Source organism: Rattus rattus, chromosome 2 (assembly GCF_011064425.1).
Source record: "Rattus rattus isolate New Zealand chromosome 2, Rrattus_CSIRO_v1, whole genome shotgun sequence".
NCBI classification, from domain to species: domain Eukaryota; kingdom Metazoa; phylum Chordata; class Mammalia; order Rodentia; family Muridae; genus Rattus; species Rattus rattus.
Window position 1 is genome coordinate 96,625,587 of NC_046155.1, and position 22,046 is coordinate 96,647,632.

At 51.1% G+C, this 22,046-nt stretch overlaps 1 protein-coding gene and 1 pseudogene across 6 annotated transcripts; one reads left to right on the top strand and one right to left on the bottom strand.

The window, feature by feature from the left end:
- Positions 1-258: 258 nt before the first annotated feature.
- Positions 259-502, top strand: LOC116893950 (annotated as a pseudogene).
- Positions 503-9,749: 9,247 nt separating this feature from the next.
- Tsku (tsukushi, small leucine rich proteoglycan) lies at positions 9,750-20,917 on the bottom strand. 6 transcript variants are annotated; one of them, XM_032892990.1, is made up of 3 exons: positions 20,777-20,917; positions 19,553-19,831; positions 9,755-12,186 (listed from the first exon to the last, which is right to left on the bottom strand). In XM_032892990.1, the coding sequence occupies exon 3, from the start codon at positions 12,176-12,178 to the stop codon at positions 11,117-11,119; it is 1,062 nt and encodes a 353-aa protein (XP_032748881.1). In that variant the 5' UTR covers positions 12,179-12,186; positions 19,553-19,831; positions 20,777-20,917; the 3' UTR covers positions 9,755-11,116. The 6 variants fall into 6 exon arrangements, with proteins under 6 accessions (XP_032748877.1, XP_032748881.1, XP_032748880.1 ...); XM_032892989.1 differs by having other exon boundaries at positions 20,694-20,917; XM_032892991.1 differs by lacking the exon at positions 20,777-20,917 and adding an exon at positions 20,595-20,612.
- Positions 20,918-22,046: the final 1,129 nt, after the last annotated feature.

The following is a 22,046-nucleotide window of genomic DNA, read 5'->3' on the forward strand; positions in this document are numbered from 1 at the left end:
AGTCAACTGCCCTAGGCCAACTCCAGACTGTGGGGCAACCTTGCTGCCTGAGGCTCTGGCATACGCCTTGGAGAAAAAGAGGGCACAAAAGGGCTTCCCACTGGCAGGGAACAGAAACAAACACTCGAAATCTCAAAAACGTGTTTCTTTCATTTATTTTTATTTATCTTTGTGAGTATGAGATGATCTTTTTTTTTAAAAGGTAGATTTATGGACAAGCGCAGAGACTCTTCTGGAACCTCCTGCAGGATCGCCTCGATGGCTGCCCAGGGAGAGCCGCAGGTCCAGTTCAAGCTCATCCTGTTGGGCGACTGCAGCACCGTTCGATGGTCGTGAAGTGCCACTTGACAGGCGAGTTTGAGAAGTAAGCAGCCGCCCTTGGGCATGGAGGTGCATCAGCCCGTTTTCCATATCAAGTTCAACGTGTGGGACGCAGCCATCCAGGAGAAGTTCGGGGGGCCTGCGCAATGGCTACTACATCCAAGCCCAGTGTACCATTTGACGTGACGTCAAGAATTACTTAGAGGGCTGGAGAGATGGCTCAGCGGTTAAGAGCACTGACTGCTCTTCCAGAGGTCCTGAGTTCAAATCCCAGCAACCACATGGTGGCTCACAACCATCTGTAATGAGATCCGATGCCCTCTTCTGGTGTGTCTGAAGACAGCTACAGTGTACTCATGCATAAAGTAAATAAATTTTTTTAAAGTTACTTACAAGAAAGTACCTAACTAGCACAGAGATTTGGTACAAGTGTGTGAAAACATCCCCATTGTATTGTGTGGCAACAAAGTGGATACTAAAGACAGGAAAGTGAAGGCAAAACCTTTTGTCTTCCACCAAAAGAAGAATCTTCAGGGCTATGACGTTTCTGCCAAAAGTAACTACAACTTTGAAAAGCCTTTCCCCTGGCTTCCCAGACAGCTCACTGGAGATCCTAACTTGGAGTTGGTTACCATGCCTGCTCTTGCCCCACCTGAGGTGGTCACGGACCCAGCTTTGTGAGCACGGTACGAGCGTGATTTAGAGGTTGCTCAGATGACTGCGCTCCCGGAGGAGGACGATGACTGGGAGAACGTGAAGCTGGAGCCCTGCGTCAGAAGTCCGGTTTTATAGCCACTGTGCCATGGTGTCAGGGCAGTGCGTGCGCCACCTCGCTTAGCTAAGCAGGTCGCGCAGGCCACTGGGAGGCTGAAGGAGATGGATGGGCCTTGGAGTGAATGTGGCAGTTACACACCTTTGGTTTTTTTGGACTTGTATATTTAACTGTTTGGAACAGAGTTGTTTCCTTTCTGAATTTCACAGATAAGACTGCTGCAGTGGCCTCCCAATATTCAGTGGTGAAATCTTGTTTGTTACTGTCGCCCCCATTCTTTTCCTTTAGAATCAGAATAAAGTTGTGTTTCAGATCATCTAAACAAGTGAATCATCCCTTGTTTACAAGCATCTCAAAGCCGCTAACACGAGGGAGCTTGTGCCACAGTATAGTTTAAAAATGCTTTTGCTTATAACCTGAGGTCTGTCCAGTTATGTTCTCCTCGTGTCTACCTTCATAAACATTTGGACTGTCCTGTGGTTCAGTTAGGATGTCTGCCCTACCTGCATTTAGCCAGGTAGTTTAGTCTAAGAGAAGACCTTGTGTAAAACATTAGATGTTTAAGGATTGCAGTTGACAGTTCCTGTAACCTAGGCCTTCAGAAGTTAGAACCGCGGTTGGTGGAAGCTTGAGGCTTTTCTGAGACGTGAGTACTCCGTTTCATTTCCATGTCTAATGTTGGGTCTCTGAGCTGTCCTTTGCTTTCAAATGGTGGCTCCTCTGTTGAGTGGTAGTCTCAGGAGGCAGGGGCAGGAGGATCTCTTGAGTTTGTGGCCAACCAACTACAGAGCAAGTTCCAGGACTGACAGACGTGTCTCAAAGTTCATGGTAGGCTGTTACAGTGTTAGAGCAGCTGAGCTGTCTCCCAGAGGGCTTATAGGTGGTGCAGGAAAGGAAATGTTAGCACTGCCACTGCAGAGTAGGGCGGGATTCTCTCGTGTGAAAGTGTTGGTTGAAACTTTATCTTAGGTGTGTGATCCCAGCAGAACTGTGCTGTACGCAGATGTATTTACAGTAAGCCCTTCCGTGTGCTCTGCTGGCCCAGGCTACCAAAGTTCCTAGAAGGGTGGATACCTTTACATGGCTGGTTTTTTTTCCATTCAAAGAAGGTAGAGTCCCTTAAACACAATGGGAAAGGTGAAAGGAACTGGAGCTGTGCTCTAACCTCAGCAGACTGATTTCAAGACTCAGTGTGATGTACATGCTATGCTACAATCAGGCTAAGACTCTCTCCACTGACTGGGACGAGACCTGGTTTAGATGTCTTGAACTAATACAATGTGTGTATTAATAAGGTATAGAATGTAGAACTGCATAGCTTTCTGACTTTTGTTACAGTTAAATGTGGGAGCTGCTTACGTGTGTTTAACCAGAGATTTGCATTATTTATTAGAAGAACTTAAATATATATCATTCCTGCTTTGTCTCAAAAAAGATTTATTCATTTTCTGTGTGTCTTGCTTGCATGTATGTACCTGTACCACATGCATGCTTGGTGACCATGAAGGACAGAAGGGCACAGTATAGACTGGAAATGGAGTTCTGGGCGTTTGTGAACCACCATGTAGGTCCTATGAATCCCAGGTCCTCTGCAAAAGCAACAAGTGCTCTTAACCACGGAGCCATCTCTCTGACCTCTCTTTCTTCCATTGTTTAGATTTTTTTTTATTTATGTGTTATGTGTATATATGCACATGTGCAAGTACCATGAGGACCGGAAGAAGACATAGGATGCCCTGGAGCTGGAGTTATAGGCAGTCGTGCAGCATCTGACGTGGGTGCTGGGGACCAATCTCAGGTCCTCTGTAAGAGCAGGAAGCACTCCTAACTGTGGAATCGTTTCTCCAGCCCTGCAAAAACTGCCTTCTGCCCTGAGCTTGAAATACAACTTGAAAGAGTTTACCCAGGAAGCTACTTAACCACTCTAGACCTAACCGCCAGTGACTGACTTATTTGTTAATTCACCAGATATGTATGACACCTATGTATCAGGCCCTAGCCTGGGCATTAAGGACCCTTTAGGGCAATGGCTCTCAACCTGCCTAATGCTATAACCCTTTAATAGTGTTCCTCATGTTGTGGTGACTCCCAACCATAAATTATCTTGTTGCTACTTCATTACTGTAATTTTGCTGCTATTATACATAGTAATATGAATATCCATGTTTTTGAGTGGTCTTAGGCGAGCCCTGTGAAAGGGTCATTTGACCCCTAATGGGCCATTCCCCAAAGGTTGAGAATCACCGCTTTAGGGAGCAGCAGTATATCTGTTACTGTTGCTGTCCTCAGTATATCTGACAAATCCACTCAATGACTGCATACCTTTAATCCCAGCACTTGGGAGGCAGGGGCAGGTGGATCACTGTGAGTTTGAGGCCAGCCTGGTCTACAGAGAGAATTCCAGGAGGGGGTGATGTGGATGCTGGAGCAGGGGAAATGGGAACTGATCAAGCTGAGGGATGAAGACAGCGAGGCACTCACTCCCTGTACTCCAGGCCCTCCAGTAGCCATCTTCTTTCACACATCAGCTAAGGGAAGGTCGGTCTAGAGCCCCTGCTGAACATACTCAGGACCCAGATCCCTGCCAAGTCTGTCTACAACCCCTTTCTCCAGCCTCATGGGCCACTCTCATGGTTTTTGGAGTGTGGGACAAGCTGAGGGAATTCCGGTATCTGTGTGATGAGAGAATATTTACAGCTTGAGCCAAGTGCGACTTTCCTCACATCTGTGGGAAGAACAGAAGCTTCCTCTCTGCCTGGGGCCCCTGGGAATGCCGCCAGGTTCCCACAAGCTCCCCCTACTCTATTCTCACTTGCTCCTTGCTCCTCAGGAAGTCCCTGGGCATGAGAAAGCCTCTAGGGGAAGGTAACCACCCAAACAGAACAGCAGACTTGGGTCAGCCTGGCAGGGAGAGGGGACTGGCAGGGACAGGCAGGGAGAGGAGAGCCAGGAAGGGGAAAGGGCCAGGGGCTCTGTCTGGGAGTTGGGGTGGGAAGAGCTGAGCCCACAGGGGCATTGTGATACAAGCAAACAAGTAGAAGTGAGCTTCTGGCCGCATTGGCTCCTGGGACACTTTAAACCACCAGCCAGGTAGGGCTCTTGAAAATAGCAGTATTTCAAGAGTATTTCTTTTTCATCTAGAATTTTCTTTGAGTCTTCAACCACCCTTTTCCCATGGCTACATTAACAGGAGGGCAGGAATGTGGCAGCAGGCTGGGGGCCTGTGGGGGCTGTGAATTGTGCCAATTCAGCACGAGTTGAATCGGCCTAGAACAACAGCCGTGTTATCAGCTTTTGATTCCGCAGCGGGGCAGGGCTCAGTTGATTGGCTGGTCAGCTTTTGCTGGCATTGGCATGAAGGAAGTCAGCTAGGGTCTTCAACTTACTGGGAGAGAGTTTCTCTTTCTCTTCATGTAGTTTTGGAGGCTTCCCACATGTTCTCAGTAAACTTTGTACAGGGCTAGTCAGAGTTCCCAAGGCAGCAAGCCAGATCCTTTGAAGACTTAGGTCTTACAAAAGCTGAGGTGGAAAAGTCTATGTGTGTATGAATATCCGTTGTGAAGAGTTTGCCTAGCATATGCAATGCTCTGGGTTCTATTTCCTTGAACCACAAAAATTTAAAATTTAAAATAAACAAGGAAATAAAACAAGATAGGTTTAACATGGGCCATCTTCTACATTATCCTGTATTTAAAGTAACCTTTCTGTTCTGGGCATGGTATCATATGCCTGCCTGTATATACTTGCAGCCCTCAGGAGGCTGAAGTGAACTCCAGGCCAGAATGAGTAAGTTATAGGGTCAGACCCTGTTTCAAAAGATAAAATATGGGCTGTCAGGATGGCTCTGAGAGTAAAGGTGCTTGTTGCCAAAGTTGGCAGCCCGAGCCTATCCTCAGGAACCATATAGTGGATGAACAGAATGAACTCTTGCAAACTGTCCTCTGATGTACATCCATATAAACATAAACATACATAGAAATGTAATTTTTTGAAAAAGATGAAACAAAATAAAAATACACTGTTCTAATCAAAGTCATAGGGGTGTGAAGGCCAGGCTGTGAATACCGGAAGCCGGGGGTTCCTGGGGCCACTAGTCTGATGGGGATATCTCATTGACAGTCCAGGGGCAGTACAGGGAGGGGTGTGATCCTGTCTTCCTGCCATCTTCTTTGTGGGCCTTGTCATCTTGCCTCTAGTGTTCTAGTCTTCACCTTACAAAGCTTTTCTAGGGTGACACACCTTGGCAGTGGGTCAGGTGCCTCTTTGGCTCCATGAAACAGTGCATGTCCTACTTGTAGGCTCACCCGGACATACTGAGTCCTTGCCCATCATGGAGGAGCCTCAGACAACTGTCATCACTTAAATCAAAGAGCAATGGTGGTTTTCGGGCAGAAGATGAGGCTGTTCAGAAAGAAAAGGGACAGGGTTTCCCTCAAGTCTAATGGGTCAGTTGTAGCCCCCGAGCCCAACCAGGGAAGTCCCTAAGTGTGATACTGTTTCCTGTGGGTATCTCCCCGCTGGGAGCTGGCACTCCCAAGAAAAAACAAAAAAGGAAAAGAAGCAAGAAGAAGAGGAGAAAGAGGAAGAGAAGGAGGGGGAGAGAGAAGAGGAGGGGGAAAGAGGGAGGCTTGTGAATTTGGCCAAGGCAGAGGGTGGTTCAAAATAAAAGATGGCTATTTCATGAATGTAGCACGTAACTGTCCTGTAAGCACCATGTCAAATGTTTGCTGGCATCGATTTCCCTGGGAGGGGCCACTATAGCCTTTTTTTTAAAAAAAGAGACTATGGCTAAAAATGAGGGTGAGTGATTTCCCCTGGACTCAGCAGTGCCAGATTTTGAGGCCAGATGCCCTCTTTCTGGAACTGTTATTGGGGTGCCCCAAGTGAAGTTATTGGTCACTCTTCACTAGGAAATCCAGCTTTTCTTTTCTCAAAGGGGGGCTTTCCACCCTAATCCTAGCAGGAGAGTCAAGCCCTCATTCATCCCCCGGCTTAGTTATCACCAGCCACTAAGAATCAATTAATTAGAAATTATTCTTAGCTTGATCTTTCAGGCCTCCAACCAATATTTCTTCTTCTGTGTCTCCCTGTATCAGTGCACATGAATGTGATGTATGTAGTATATATGTACATATGATATATGTAGTAGATATACGAACATGTACATACACCAATATGACATATACTGATTTTCCCAGTTTGCCCAATGAGTGTGTGACATAAAATGACAAAGTGTCGGTAATTAGAGAACAAACACAGGAGGAAATCCCAACCAAGCTCGGCAAATGCAATAATCCCCCAAAATGCAATCTGTAGTACTTAAATAAACAAAAGGTAAGATAAGGAAAAGAGAAAAGCCAACAGGGGTGTGTGGCTCAGCTCAAGGGCCATGTTTCTGTAGGTGCATTGAGGGTGGACATTAAGTGCTGAGCACAGAGCGCAGTATTGATTGTTACCTGGGACACCAGGCAGCAGTGTACGGTCGACATGACCGGCGTTGGGCACCTTTCCTTTGTGGATACTAGCCATGAGTCATTATTGATAGGATAAACATTTGCTCCCCGGTAAATGTTAGCCAAGAAGGAATGCTGACCCTCCATGGGCTGGCCTCTGGGTTAGCCTCCGATGACCTCTGCTGTCACAGACCTCACCTTTGGAAGGAGCTAGGTGTGTGTGGACTTCACATGCAGGGACAACGCCTCTGCCTTTCACATCCATGTGGGCTTGTCTAAGTAAGTGGCTCATGAGTTGGTCTGATGGTACTTGCATGGGAGTTTCTGCCTCGATGCTACTCTTTCTGAGTGCCCCTTGGTCCTGGAGGTATGGAGGAAGCAGGGGACTGGAGTGTGGCTACACCAAGAGGGGAACTCCTGTTTCTGAAGATCCCAGTGGGCTTTCTGAAGCAGAGTGTTCTGTTGTCTTCACCACACTAGGCAAGCCTTAACTTTCTCTACTAATGAGATGGCCAGAGCCCAGGATGGTGGCTTCATGGAGGGCGGCACCTTAGAAGGAGCCCGTGCTTGCCTTCCGGCTACTCTTGCCATCCTGAAATTTTAAACACTTCTGAAGAGCAGACTCAAGTTCTTGCACATTGCGTCCCAGGTTGTGTAGCCAGGTCTGAAGCACAGAGTGCTGCCCCCTGCTGTAGGACCTAGGTCTGTGCCTCAAGAGGCTCACACCTGTGAAAAGGGACCAAGAGAAAAAAATCTAAAACATCTGTCGCTTTGACCTCAGCTTTTTCTGCTTGAGGGTCTATACAACATGGCCTGATAGGATCTACTTGGAGTGGCATAATCCCCCCAATTTGCAACAGAAAACAGCTTCAATCTAATGGCTTTTTGGCGTTTTCTGAGCACCCTTCTGCTTTTGAATTCTCAGAGGCCTCACTCCTGAGCAGTGACAGGCAAGATGATGATGGTAACTGGTAAATGAAGGTAGGCTGATTTCCTCGTTTATATGGTGTGATGGTTTGAATATGCTTGGCCCAGGCAGTGACACTATTAGGTGTTGCCTTGTTGGAGTAGGTGTGGCCTTGTTGGTGGAAGTGTGTCATTGTGGGGTGGGCTTTGAGAAAGCCTCCTCTTAGCTACCTGGAAGCCAGTCTTCTCCTAGGGTCCTTCAGATGAAGGTGTAGAGCTCTTATCTCCTCTTGTACCACGATTGCCTGGACACTGCCATGCTCCCACCTTGATGGTAATGGACTGAACCTCTGAACCTGTAAGCCAGCCCCAGTTAAATGTTGTTTTTATGAGTTGCCTTGGTCAAGGTGTCTGTTCACAGCAGTAAAACTCTAAGGCGTATGGTGACCAAAATACTGGGCACAATTGTAAGGAAGAGAGGAAAGGTGCTTCTGGGACACCTTATTTTGTGACTGCCATAGTCTTTGACTTCACTTCCTGTTCTTGTGGACAGAGGTATCTTCACCCTCATTTTTCAGGCTCAGGGAACTGACACAATCGGTTTGTGATGAGTTCAGGATTTTCTGTGTGATGAACCCTTTGAATCCAAATCAGAATCTTTGTACGAAGTTGGAGACTGTTTGCTCTAACACACTCATCCTAAGTGCCAGGATCTCTGGGGGTAGGGAAAGACCCTGTGAATGTATGTGGACAGCAGAAGCTGAGAATAGCACTTAAAGCCTTCCTCCACCAGTCCATTTAACATGTGCTGTGGCCACCAGGTGGCGCTGTGGGACAGATGCCTCTCCAGAAGCACTTCCCGTGAGACTTTAGGCCTAAGGCAAGCAATGGGCTATGTTGGCAGTTTCTGAACATCTCATGTCACAGGATGAGGCTGCAATCTGATGTCTGTGCCCTCACTTTCACTCCAGGAGCTCAAGCCCTGTTTCATTTCTTTAACCTTTGTTACTGATTTTGAGATAGGGTCTAATGTAACACAAGCTCACCTCCAGCCTTGCAACCCCGGACCCTCATGTAAGCCATGGTGGTCCTGCTTCTGCCTCAGGAATCCTGCATCACTGGTGAGCACCAGCACCAGTCGCTTCAGCCTGAATGCGGAGATCTATTTTTCCACTCTTAGGCTTTGTCCCTGTTTTTAAGATTCCTATGTGTGGACAGAACTTCTTAGCGAGATCTTGTCTCCAAACAACAGAATTCCTTCCACAAGCAGGGCTTTTGGAGGGCTCAGGCCTATTGTGTAAGAGTATAATACTTCCCCAACTCCTCCATTTGAAGCCTATCCTGCCTGATCTACAGGGCTGCCTACTCCCCACCTCACTGACCGGGATCCTCCCAGCTTGACTCTTTCTGTATTGATCATGTACCCTGGGCTCAGAGTTTCTAGTTGATAAATCTCCCATGGTGGCCTTATTAACAAGAATGCCAGCTCCCTGGATAGATGCCCATTGTTGGAATGTTCTGGATTCTGTGCCATCAACCCTTCACCCATGACCCTTCCTGAGTGCCACCTCCTTGTTCTGGTCTGCTTGTCATGAGAGAGACAAGTCCCCCACTAGGTTTTCACTGGCTCCGAGTTTTTCTTTACCTAGGGACCCTGTTGTGTCCCCCTGGCAGAGACCCCAGCTCAGCACGTAGCCTGGTGCTGAGCAGGTATCAGCAGCAGGCTGTTGTTGGTGTCGATGAAGGTGTTGGATACCTCTCTAGACTGCCCAGTCAGACAAGCCAACCTGGCCTTCAGGAAGCTGGAAGTGAGCTGTCACCAAAGGGTGCTGTCACTGGAGGTGTGCAAACAGGAGTGACTGTTCCACAAGAGCTCAATGCCATGATGGGCAAAGCTGACCAACAGGAGTTAGAGGAAGACTCTGGGAAACTCCTAAGACACATTAGGAACTGGTTGTCCAGGTGAGAAAGAGCTGAGGGGCTCAGGCAAGGCAAGGACAGAGTCCTATGGCTCTACCCTGAGCTGAGGCAGGGGTGTGCAAGGCCTTAGCAAGTTCACCTCTAAAGCTGGACAGATGGCGGGTGGAGGTGGGGTGGCATGGATAGGGGTGAAGGAAGTAGTAGATGGGGTATAGGAAGAGGGTTGGTCCACCCAACTGGCTGCCTCCCATATGTTGTCATACACCCCCAATTCTGGAAGGCTTTTGGCCTTCTCAGGGAGAATAACCTGCCCAAGATGGGGTCTGATTTACCTTTGTGACCCCAATCCCAGTCCAATGATTGTCAGCAAATGCTAGTCCAGTGAAGGAAAGAACTCTTACATGTGTTTATTAAACTAAGGACCAGTCACAGGGTGGGCTGGGCTGGGCTAGTATGAGAAGACAGAGCTCTCACTGACTTTTGAGCATCCCAGGGACCAGCCCCAATGCCCACATGGTCACTGATAGCCAACTGGCTTCTTCCCAAGATACCCAGCCCACACCCAGAACAGAGTCTTACAAAAGCGAAGAAATACATTTATCTTCCTTTCCATCCCCTGGCCAGCAGAGGTGGGGGTTAAACAGTTCATTTTAAAAAAGACAACGACTCATAAAATGAAAACAGAAGAAAGAATCCAGAGCTGGAGAGCTGAGATGTGGCCCTGGGGGGAGCACAATGTGCATGGGAGACCCTTTCTGCCACACTCCTTGGAGGGGGAAGTGGGTCTCTGGGCTCCGGCCCATGGACACCAAGCCCACGAGTCCCTTGAAGCTCAGGGCCACATGGCCACAACTGCATTGACTTCTTAGAAAAGCATCTTAAGACTGTGTCCCTGGGGAGAATGTGTATGTTTCCAGTCTTGATGTTGGGGGTCATCCCAGAGTAAGGAACTGACAGGCTTGAGACTGAGGTGCTCCAAGCTTCCTGAGGCTCTGAAAGGGGGACTGACTACGCTCACACCATAAGCTGGCCACTGGACCTAGAGTCCCCACCTCTGTGACCTTGTTGTTGCTACTGCTGGGCACAATGGGAAACAGCACAGACAATGTTAACAGGGTACCCAGCAGGGGAAGGGAGGGTGACAGAGCTCTCAACCTCAACAGGAGGCTGGGCTCCTCTCCAATACCCCAGGTTTGCTGTTCTCAGTCCCATATTACCGTCTGCCCCACAAGGAAAGTGGGTTTGATTTTCTTTCTAGGTTCTTTTATCTTTAAGATTCCAGGATTCCACGAGAAAAAGAAGTAGGCCTCCTGGGCCCAGAGCAAAGAAGGCGTGACTACAGACACTGGGCTCAAAGAGACCTTTAGCCCAACAGACCTTAGTCAGCCTTTGCAGTGGTGGTGCTCCCCTACGGTCCTTACATCATGGGTCAGGTCAGTCCGGGCAAAAGGGAAGGCACTTAGAGATAACTGGGGCAGGGCTCAGGAAGGGACCAAAGTCTGGTTTGGCATCGAAGGCCCTTTGCTCATAGCTCAGGGAAGTGAGCCGCTGAGACAAGCGGGCAGATTCTGTTATTGGGTATAGGCCCTAGGTATGAAAACTATCCTTGGCCCACATCTTCGCTGAGATGGCTGCCACTTAGGCCTGTAGACACTCCACAGGCATTGGCACATTAAAATATTAGTGGGGACCTGAGCAAGCCCAGGACAGCAGTCTGTCAAGTGGCCTCAGGCCACACCATTCGTCACAAGATGTCTGGGCCCCTGGCAGATTCCTGGATGTCTCCACAGTGCAGGACTACCTTAGGGCTGGAACCGGGTTGGCGGTGGTAGGCACCCTCCCGTACCAGACGCCGGCACTGCACATCTTGGCCTACACTGACACTCTGTAAAGCAGGGAGGTGATGTAGCAGCGTCTCAGGCAGGGGCACCAGGCTGGAGCCCGACAGGTCTAGTTCTTGCAACAAACCCAGGCCTGAAAACACCTCGGCTCCTGCCCACTTGAGCTTGGGGTTACCAGACAAGTCCAGGACCTGAAGGCCTGGGAGCTCCCGGAAGCCGTGGGGTGGTAGCTGGAGGATACCCTGTAGGCTTGCCAGTGAAAGGTGGGTGAGGCCCGCCAGCCCCATGAAGGCGCCTGGGTTGATGGTAGCCAGAGGGTTCCCATCCAGGCTCAGGTAACGCAGGGGTAGGTCTCGGAGATCGGGCACGGCTCGGAGCCGGTTCCAGGACAGGTTCAGGCTCTGAATGGTAGGTGCAGGCAGGCTGGCCCTGGCTGGATAGGGGAGCAGGCGGTGGATAAGATTGTGGGATAGGTCCACGTGCAGTGCCCGGCCCTGGCTGTGGGTGGTGAAGGCAGATATTGAGACCTCTCGTAGTCGATTATGGCTCAGGTTGATATCACTCAAGGGGGAGCTGGTGAAAACCTCTGCTGGCAGGGCTGCCAGGCCATTGTGACTGAGGTCCAGTGACTCCAGGTAGCGAAGGCGGGAGAAGGCAGTGGGCGTGATGCTGGTGAGGAGGTTGTGACTGAGATCCAGGCCAGCCAGTGTGGTATAGCCTGGCCCTCCCAGGACTGACTCATTCACGGTTTCTAGCCGGTTGGAAGACAGGTCCAGGTGGGCTGTGTCCAGAGGGATGGGCACAGGCACAATGTGGGGGCCCAGGCTGCTGCAGTCCACTCGGATCAGGCTGAAACTGTCAAAGAGGCCAAACGTCTCTTCCTCACACTGGCAGCCAGGGAAACATGGCCGAGTTGTCTGCACTCTGCCCAGGGCCAGCAGTAGCAGGAACAGGGTGCACAACATGGTGACACCTGGAAAGAAAGCTACAGGTGAGGGGTGGATGCAGACACTCATATCCTGCCCTATACGGACCCTGCTGGAACTTGTCACAGCCCCTAGCCTCCCCGAACACTTGTAACCCCTAGTCCCTAATCTTCTTTGCCCTCAGTCCCCACATCTGTATGGTTAAGGGTTGGGCCAGGTGGGTGGGTCTCCCACTAGGAGCATCAGATGCAAGTGGCATGCTCTGACCGAAGTAAAGGGACCTGGACATCTTACTGTGAAATCTGTTAGACCAGACAGTCTCTTGGCTGTTTTTACCATAACTGCTGATCTGAGGCTCAGAGGCTGCCGGAGACCCAGGTATGCTAGAGAGAGGACTTCACAGGGCAAGTGTGGAGTTGGGGGTTTCATTCGCCTTCGCTGAAAAGAAACCACATGGACACTACATATGTCTGACACCATGTATGCTGTCACATCTAAGGGTCACATGGCTGCAGGGTTGGCTGCCTCGGAAAATTATCTCCTCAACCCTCACAGCCACTAAGAGAGACCTGAGCTTTGAAAGGTTGGGGACAGGCATGAACACAACTAAGCACCGTGGTACTGGGTAGCCAGGATCCTTGGCTGACGGCTCTTACCCCCTCTACCTTAGCTGGTTCTCCACAGTAGCATCTTCCTTTCCACGTGAGGCCCAGTGTCCAGACTCCCAAAGATGCTTGCGAGACATGCGCCATCCTTACCTGTGCCTTACATAACATAAGCTATCACAGCCAGGTCACCTCTCTGATCCCCCTCTTTTTAACTGTGAAAGGTGGTTGGCTTGTTACCCCATTGTACAGACAAAGAAACAGAGGCCCAGAGAGAACAAGTGCCTCACCATCAAACTAGCACAAAACAGAGCAGAATTAGACCCAGGCTTGCTCAGTTCTTCCTGCCTCCAGCAGGCCTGGTGGGAAGTAGGGCAGAATCCAGGAAGGGTTTTCCTCATAGGCAGATGCTACAACTCAAGCCACTCACCTTGACCTCAGTTCCTTCTGTGAAATTACAACAGAAGCCACTATATATGTCTGACACCATGTATGCTGTCACATCTAAGGGTCACATGGGTCCCTAACCAGGCACACTCAAGGCTTGCATTCACGTGCTGGGTGGTATTTGCAGAGAACCAGAGAGCATATACTGAGAACAACTAAGTGCCCCCCTACCCTGCTAGGTGGCCACTCAGGAGACACAAGGCTCTTCATCTGGGTGGCCTGTCCTCCGGCCTGTTTCCCTCTCATGGGCCTCCAGAGAAAGAAATAGGGGTAAAATGGGAGGGGCAAGGACCTGCCCACCTTCTAGGCTGGGGGTGGGGAGCAGCTGGGTAGCATTTCAGGCCCTGCATGAAACTTTAAAGGGGCAGCCACTTGATCTGCACTCCAGCTCCATGCTGGGCCAGGGAGAAGTGGGGCTGGGCTATTCTCCCCTACCCCCAACCCTAGGGCTCTTCTTGCCCACTCCTTTCTTTTGTAGAGACCAATTTGAGGATTAAACCCAGCCCAGGTGCATCCTGGTCCCAGCAAGGCAGGACAGAGTGTTCCAATGTTTGCACTAAGAGGAAAATATTAAGTTGCTCCAGGCCCCCTTTGTTCCCCAGGGAGCTCTTCCAGAGCTCATTACCCCCACCCCTGCCCCACCCTCTAGCTAAGCTGATCAGCTCCAACCCACTCGGCCTGGGGTTTAAATAAACACCACAAAGGGCCCCAAAATCACCCTTTGGCTCCCAGAGGTGATTATACAATGCATTCACAAAATGCCAAGTGGCTTCTCCTGAACTCTAGCTTATGAAACCGATGGGGCAAATACAGCCCAGATGTTGCTCTCCTCTGGGCCCCAGCCCTGTACTCTGCACAGGGTGGCAACGTCTGTCCTGCCATCCTCACGCAAGTTAACAAAGCCCTGCACCCTACATCTGTGAAGAGCCTCCCTCCCACAGCCTTCCCTGAAGAATCTGGACCTCGGCAGTGGTCCTCACGAGGAGATAAAGGAGACAGGAGTGCAGTGGAGGCCCGCCTAGACAACGCGGGTGGTAAATGCACTCGGCCAGAACCTTGCTCCTCTGTGCCATGAACGTCTCCCGGACCCCTGCTGTCATACTTGGACCTGGGGAACTCTAGTGGGAAACAGGAAGTGACACAAGCCCCTCTCCTATAGACCTCAGGTTTGCCCAATGAGACCAACTGTCTCATCCCCCATTAAAGGATCTGAAGGCACGACAGGGGAGATGAAATGGAGCGGCCAGACCTTGGAAGAGCTGCTGTAAGGACTAGACATGTCCCCCTATGGAGGGTGTGCCCAGTGTAGCCAGGACACTGACAGATAAACAGCATGGGCTGTCTCTCTAGGATAGATGTCAGAGTGCCCCATCATGCTTCACTACCCTCCAGGACACTGATAAGAAAACACTGGGGCAACTCTGTGTTGGGACAAGTCCCAGGGGAGAGTCAAGCCATAGGTCTCTGTCACTGTTCTGCCCTAGACTGTTGTGACCACCAGCTAAGTCCCACCCCTCTGGGAGCCTCTGTTTCCCACCTTCACAATATAGGGTTTAGCGCCGACCCCAGAGTTACAGTTTTAAAGCTGAACCAAATACTAAGCACGAAGCACATGACTAAGCCTTGGTGGGTGTGAGTGTGTGAGATTGTTAGGGCCCCCCTTCCCACCCACAGCAACATCTCAGACACAGGAAGCTTAAGTTCTTGTGACTTTTCACAGTTTTATGTCCAGGAGTTTGAGTTTCTCATCTGTGTTACAGTATTAATGTTGCTCAGCTTCCATTCAGGGACCTCTACCCCGGGAGAAAGGGCAGCGCAGACAAGCGGGCAGCGCAGACATACGGACCGTGCTGATAGGCAGCCATCAAGGATGTCTGGGGAGAAGAGAGATCTCTAGGTCAAGAGATCTTTTCTACAAAGCCTGACCTGCAGATGAAAGACATCAGAGGATCAACAGAACACAAGGCAAGATACTTCACATGGCTCTGGTGTGGTAGACAGCAGGTCCTGTGAGGCCAGCCATGAGCTATTTTAGGGCCCACGATGTCAAGTCCACGGTGACTCTAAAGAAAAGTAGGCTGCTGGCCCGTGAAGCCAAGCATGGACGAAGTCAATGCTACAAACCTGACAGCTCCAAGGGGCTCCCGACATCGCATCCCTGAGCCATGAGACAGAGCTGGTGACATCACTGCCCTGGGGGATTGTAAAACTACTGCGATTACTCCAGAAAGGCCTCTGAAAGTTGGAGATGCCCTTCTCCCCTCCCTGTCTGAATCCCCTTAAGGACTGGACCCTCTTTGTCTTCCCGGTAGCAGCTTTCCTGCAGTCAGTCAGCTGTTTTTCACACTGTCCACAAACAGAGAGAATTCCAGGCTCCTGGGCTGCAGAGTCCTTGGAGATGACCGGTGAGGTGACGGGAGGCCCAGAGGGGCATTAAGGGAAACGCAACAGCAGAGCAAGGCCTGGTAGCTGAGACCCACCACCTCACATGGTCCTTGCATCACACACATCTACCCGCCTGCCCCTGCCTGGTAGAACAAAGCACCCTCTGTCTCCACAGGTTCCCACCACCCCTCCCTCCAGGCCTCTCACACCTCAAGCTACCAATAGGCCTCCTTCAGAGGGTACTGAGAGAATTTACATTTCCAACATAAGATGCCAGCAGCTTGGGACAGAGTACCTCCTTCTTAACCTAGGTATCCTTCCCCGACTGAGGTCAAAGTCAGACCTGGTGGCAGGGAGGAAGCAACAGAGACCCCATAAGAAAGCCACAGGGGTTGGCTGCCAGACGGACCTGGCTAGGAAGGACCTTGCTGGGAATCCAGCCCTACCACTAGAATCTCAGCGTTCTCTGCAGGAACAAGAAGTGAGGGCTGTGGACCATGTTGTGATGGAGCAGTCTGCTCAGTAAGTGCTTAGTCCCCGGTGGCTTTCCTAAATCTCCTGGAGGTGGTAACTTATCCTTCCTATCTCTTCCCAGCCAGATTCCTATCTGCAGAGTCAGACTCCAGCAGGTTCACCATAGTTTGCTCTGACCTCTCGGACGCACTGTTGGTATCTGCCGATGACCGTCCAACCACCTGCATCTTCTGTGGACACCTCTCTGGGGCTGGGTTAGAGGTTGGAGTCCAGGCTCCTCCTGGGCCTGGTTGCCAAGCCCCTGGTTCAGCGCCACAGCATTTCTGACCCATAGAACTTTCTAGCTTTTTTCCTGCTCCACTAGTCCTTATTATCCCAGCTTATTATCCCTGTTGCACAGGCAAACATCAGCATGCTATTTGGTCGGGTAATAGAGGAACCAGGAACCAGACCCAGACACTCTAGCTTCTAACCCACAATTGGCCTCGACGGGCAGTGCGGATGGCTGCTTAGAGTTGGTAATGCTAGGCTGTAATGACTTGTTTACCTATCTGTCCTTTGTGGGCAGAGAGGGGGAGTTAGGGTTTTTAATCTTTAACCCTGGATCAGGTACTTTATTAATATATACCAGGTATTGCTGGCTGGGGGTCGCTGGCGCATGCCTTTAATCCCAGCACTTGAGAGCGAGTGGTGGGAGGATCTCAGTGAGTTTGGGGCCAGCCTGGTTCACATAGTGAGTTCCAGGGCAGCTGGGGTTATATAGTTTGCAAACAAACAAACAAACATGCCTAAAAGACGTATCAGGCACATAGAAGGCAACAGTGTCACCAAAGGACACTTCAACCTGTCCCATGCATCCTCAGCAATTATGTTTGCTCACCCTGTGAAACCAGGAGGTTAGAAGGCATTGCACCTGTCTTAAGGCTGGCTAAAGGGTCTGGAGAGGTTCAGTGACTTGTCCAGAGAGTCACTCGGCCACTGACGAGACAAAGGCAGGACCCAGGTATTCTGAATCCAGCATCTGGCCTCCTGCATGGTATGAGTGGGGCCTGGAACTTCAACACACTCCCACCCAAAGAGTGCCACCCACAGGGTGATAGACAAGGTCCCAAATGCTATTTTCTCCCTCCAGTTGATCTTTGGGGGAAATTGTCAAGTTCCCACTGATCTGAAGCAGCACAGTGAGACTACAGGGAGAGGCTGCATAGGACAAAAGAAAGAGGATCTGAAGACTGGGTACCAACCTTACAGGATTTCATGTGACTGTGAGGCCCCGGTCTGGGTCTTGTAACATGGAGAGCAGCCTGGTGCTGCTCCCAGCAGGACCCTGTACGGATTCCTTAGAGAAAGCAAGGACTCAGCCTAAGCTGGCCCCAGACTGTCTGCGTGAGTGTTCAGTCTTTCCTCTGTGGGTGACAGCAGGGCCAGAAAAGAGATGCTAAGACACACGGGATGGAGGAGAACCCAGAAGTTATCCCTGGAGGTCTTGGATTCTCTCAGTGTCCCATTCAGGGTCCTGACCGAGTTCCCCTGGTTTCTGGGAAGGCGACAGAAGCCAGAGGAAGCTGAAACGGTGGATGTCACCTGTGGCCAAATGAGAAGCTGGCATCAAATCAGCAGTCACTCCTGGACAGATAGGTCACTGTCCTCTTCCTCAAACTGGGCAGCCACCTCACCCTGAGTAGGTCACACTCAGGAGAACTCTGTAGTCCTCTGACCTCCGCCTCTACACACTGTCATAGCTCTAAACAAGTGCCACGCTGGGCACCAGAGGACGGCTTCCAACTGAAGATCAAGCCCCCACCATGGTGCCCCATCTAAAACCGATTCCGCAAAGAGAGCCTCTGAGGCCGGATGCCTGTCACTCCCCAGGGACCTCTTTCTTTGCACAGGCTATTTCTTTTGACAAAGATGGTAAAGCCCCCCCTTTGTCTTCCACAAATTCCCACTTGTCTGATTCAAAAGCTACCTGTTCTGTGAGGCCTTCCCAGACCAACCTGGCTTTCAACTCCCGAAGGAGCACTGGGCTATGGCTGTCTAAGAATGTACCCAGTTCCTCTCTAGTGTGGGTACTCGAATGGCAGGGGCAGAAACTAGAGGAGTAAAATGACAGGGACAGAGAGGCCTCCTTCTGCTTGGGTGCTTCCTGGAACTCAGGGTTTGGCTAAATGGTAAAACCAGGTTTAAGACTGGGGTTCATGCTATTTCTGCCTCCGCTTGCATTCACACAGTGTATGTAAGCAGACACCCTGAAACCACATTATTTATTAGTGTAAATAATAATTTCTTATGCCATTTACCAGTGTATTTATAACACACCGGTGAAACAGGAGTCAAAATCTCCCTTGGAAGGAGCCTGGGAATCAGACAGGTGACATGACACACACCAGGTGACAGAGGCAGGAGGCTAGGGAACGAGGGAGCACAACTCCCAGATGTCCTAATCGGAAGACATGCAGCACCCTGTCTCCAGACAGGCCTCCCAGACTCTAGAACCATCCAAAGGCCAGAGGAAAGAATGACCAACCACCACCACCATCATCACCACCATCAGCCCTGTCACCCCCGCATGGTTCTGCTGTCTCCAGCAGCTTTCTGCACATGGGCTCAACCTCAGATATCAAACTGATGCTCAGTGTTTCACCTCTGTCTTCCCTCCCAGCCTTTGGGTAACTCCTACTCCTTAACACCCAACCTTGCACCCTCTGCCTTTCCAGAGCACACAGACCCCCCGAAGCCTGTACTGTGGGAGGCCTTTCCAGTCTCTGCAACCCCTTGGGAAATTCCAAACCCCTGAGTACAGTCACCTGCTCTGCCAGGTCTGCTCCTATGGAACCTGTTTCTCTTAGCACTTGCGTTGGCAGGGGACTTCCAGGGTGGGACCAGCTGTCTTCAGGAAGTATTCTCAATACCCAGGCTCGGAGCCCGGAGAAGGGATGGTGAACCCAATCAAGTACATTGTCTCTGCGTTGAGCCAGAAGTTACAATTAAAAAGAAAACTAGTGTGGATTCAATCTCTTGCCCAGTCTATTGTTTAAAAGATAGCAAGACTAGCTTTTGCCTTTACACGGGTCCGTGGAACAATGTAGGTGGAAGCCCTGTGGACTCAAGAACGCCAGCCTTCCTAGGAGCAAATAAATGCCTGGGAACACAATTGTTTCTAGACTCAGCTATCTCTGGTAATCAGGAGAATCAAGAGAGTACAGAGATCGTCCACACTCTCTCTTTCATAAGGAAGGACTAGAAAAGAAAAGTAAAGTGGCCCTCTGTTGCCTTTCCCAAGTTTGTCGTCCCCCCACCTCCACCCCAAGGGTAATAACTGACCAAAGTTCTTAGTTAAAGATTGGGGTGGAGGGTTGGGAAAAAAAATGTTTGATTTATCTTTGACACTCAGGATCAAAAGCTCGGACAGGATGGAGCCCCTCCCACTCTGGGGGCTTTGCAAGTCTAGACTTATCCGAAAAGCTAGCATGGAGCAAGAAAGGATCAAAGATTGAGTCACCTCTGGGCCCGGCCAAGTGTGGGCGGGAGCCGCTTTCAGCTAAGCTCGCCACGCTGGTCACCACCACTTGTGCGCTCCGCTCCCGCGGGATAGAGTTCTTCTCACTTCATCCACAACAGTGACCGAATCTCAACGGGTTTCAGCCACACACCCATATCCTACGTGGGCCATTGGCGTGCCTTTCGAAACTAGTGTGTGAAAGGCCTCTTCTCATCACAGCCCAACCAGGGACAGGGGCCACAAGCAGGCCGGATGCAGGCAAACCGTGGCCTTTCTAACCTACAGGATCGGAAGGTTCGTCCCCTCACACTGGGGTCCGGTTAAATGCAGAGTGGAACTCAAAGCCAATCAAGTCTCTCCACCAAGCAGACATATCTCAATCCACACTCTGTCCCAGGGGCGCAGAGAAGACTACTGCCAGCAGTGCGCTACTCCGGGGTCTCCAGCCTCAGGCCAGAGCCCAGACAAGCGGTGTCCCCTCCCCCTCCCACTGGGGTCCTGTAAGGGTGTCCTGCACACTCCGCCCAGTCCTGGCCCGGGCCAGTCGCTAGGCACTGCTGACCACCCCCAACCCACCGAATCCATCCCGTCCCCTCGCGGCTCAAAGGACCTCCGGAGGTGAGAGACAGAAGGGCTGCCAACAGGCGTTGCCGGAGGAACCCAGAGAAAAGTTTGAAGCCAAGTAGGGGGAAAACGAAGGACAGCCGGGGAGCAGAGAGTCTGGGCAGCTTAGGCTCTCAGTACGCACATACCCCACGGATACTCAACCCAGACACGTCGACAAGCCTAGACCACGTATGCGGACACTAGGAGCGCCCACCGGTCCCCACAACCAAACGCAAGGCTGCAAAACGGGGACACTGGGGCGAGATAGCCATGCAAAGCCACGCACACACAAAGGCACAGGCAGATGCTAGCTTCCGAACCCAAATCTACAAAAGACCCACTACGGTGAGATGCACGTGTTCTTACAAAGACCCTGGAGGCGCCGGCCCACGCCCACGGCCCCCAAGCAGAGCCTTTGTCTTCCGAAAGCCCTCACCCCTGCTCCCCGGACCCTGCGCCGCTGTGGCTCGGTGTCCCGGAAAAGTTGAGGGGCCTCGGCAGGACCCGGACCCGCCCCTCGCACCGGCCTGCTCACAGGATGGGGCGGTGAGGTTGAAGTCCCGGGCTCCAAACCTCCAAACCGGCGCCGATCTCGCTGCGCTTCGGGACAGCACCCACCTGGCAGGTCGGCAGCTGTCGCCTCGGCACGCTCACCTAGGCGACCCGGCGTTGGCCCGTGGGCCGGCGCTTTTCTCGGCGCCCGCACGTCCCGCCCCACGTCCCCGCCCGCCGCCGGGCTCCCCTTGCTCGGCACCCAGTGGCTGCACCGGCTCCGGGCCAGGAAGCTCAGGGAGCGTCGTTAAAGTGCAAGTCTAGGGGGGCGTTTTAGCAGCCCTGCCCCCGCCCGCTGGCCGAGCACGGGTTCCACCCTAGGGAGCGTCTAAAAAGTGTGCGGTTCCCTCCCACTCCACAAGGCCTCTCTCCCAGCTTCCTGCGTCCCGGATCCCTGCCCCCTCTGCCTTCCTTCAGTTGTGTGTCCTAGTAATCTCAGCAGATGGCCGCTAGGTTGGGGAACATCTGAGGTCGCGGAGTGTGTGTGTGTGTGTGTGTGTGTGTGTGTGTGTGTGTGTGTGTGTGTGTGTGTGTGTGTGTGTGTGTGTGTGGGTGTAGAGGGAAGCAGAATTAGTTGGTAAGAATGAGCAGATGAGGGTTTTCTCTCAAATTCTCCTCCACCCCACTAAAAAGAAGTTTAAAAAAAGGTCTAGAGCCATTAATGGGTGTGTTTGACAAAAAGAGGGAGAGACAGAGAACAGAAAAGAGAGAGAGCTTAAGCAGAAAAGCTGGCAGACACCGAGTGAGGGAGAAAGCAACAGACATAACAGACTTATTTTTTTTCTTTCCTGGAGGGAAAGTCAACTTCTGGCTGGATTTCCAAGAAGGGAAACTGCTCTGTAGTAGCGGCTTAAGTCTTCCATCCTCTCCAACCGAAATTATTTTGTGTGTGTGTGTGTGTGTGTGTGTGTGTGTGTGTGTGTGTGTGTTTGAAAAAATACAGGATTAAAAAGAGAAATTACCTGCTGTAGGTACTTCTGCCCACATACCCCAGGCAATGCCCACCTCCAGAGGGAGGCCCTCTCCAGTGAAGGGTTAGAGGGAGTTTGGTATTGGCTCTGGACCTCCCAGGAACTTGCCCCTTTGGAAAGGGCCTCTGGGTGGGGAAACCCAGCAATGTTCCCCTGCTATGGCCCAGGCTTGTTGCATCCAGTCTTCCTTTCTCTCTTCCTTATTATTTAAAAACAAAAATCTTTGCTTGGGCTTGTGTGTGTCTGCCTGAGAAAAAGGGAGTTCCCAGTCAGCAAAGTCAAGCTCACACTCGGAAGACAGTGGTTGTTCAGACTCTTGCCTTCACGGAGTGGCCCTGGGGACTTACCTGGGCTGGGCCCTGCTA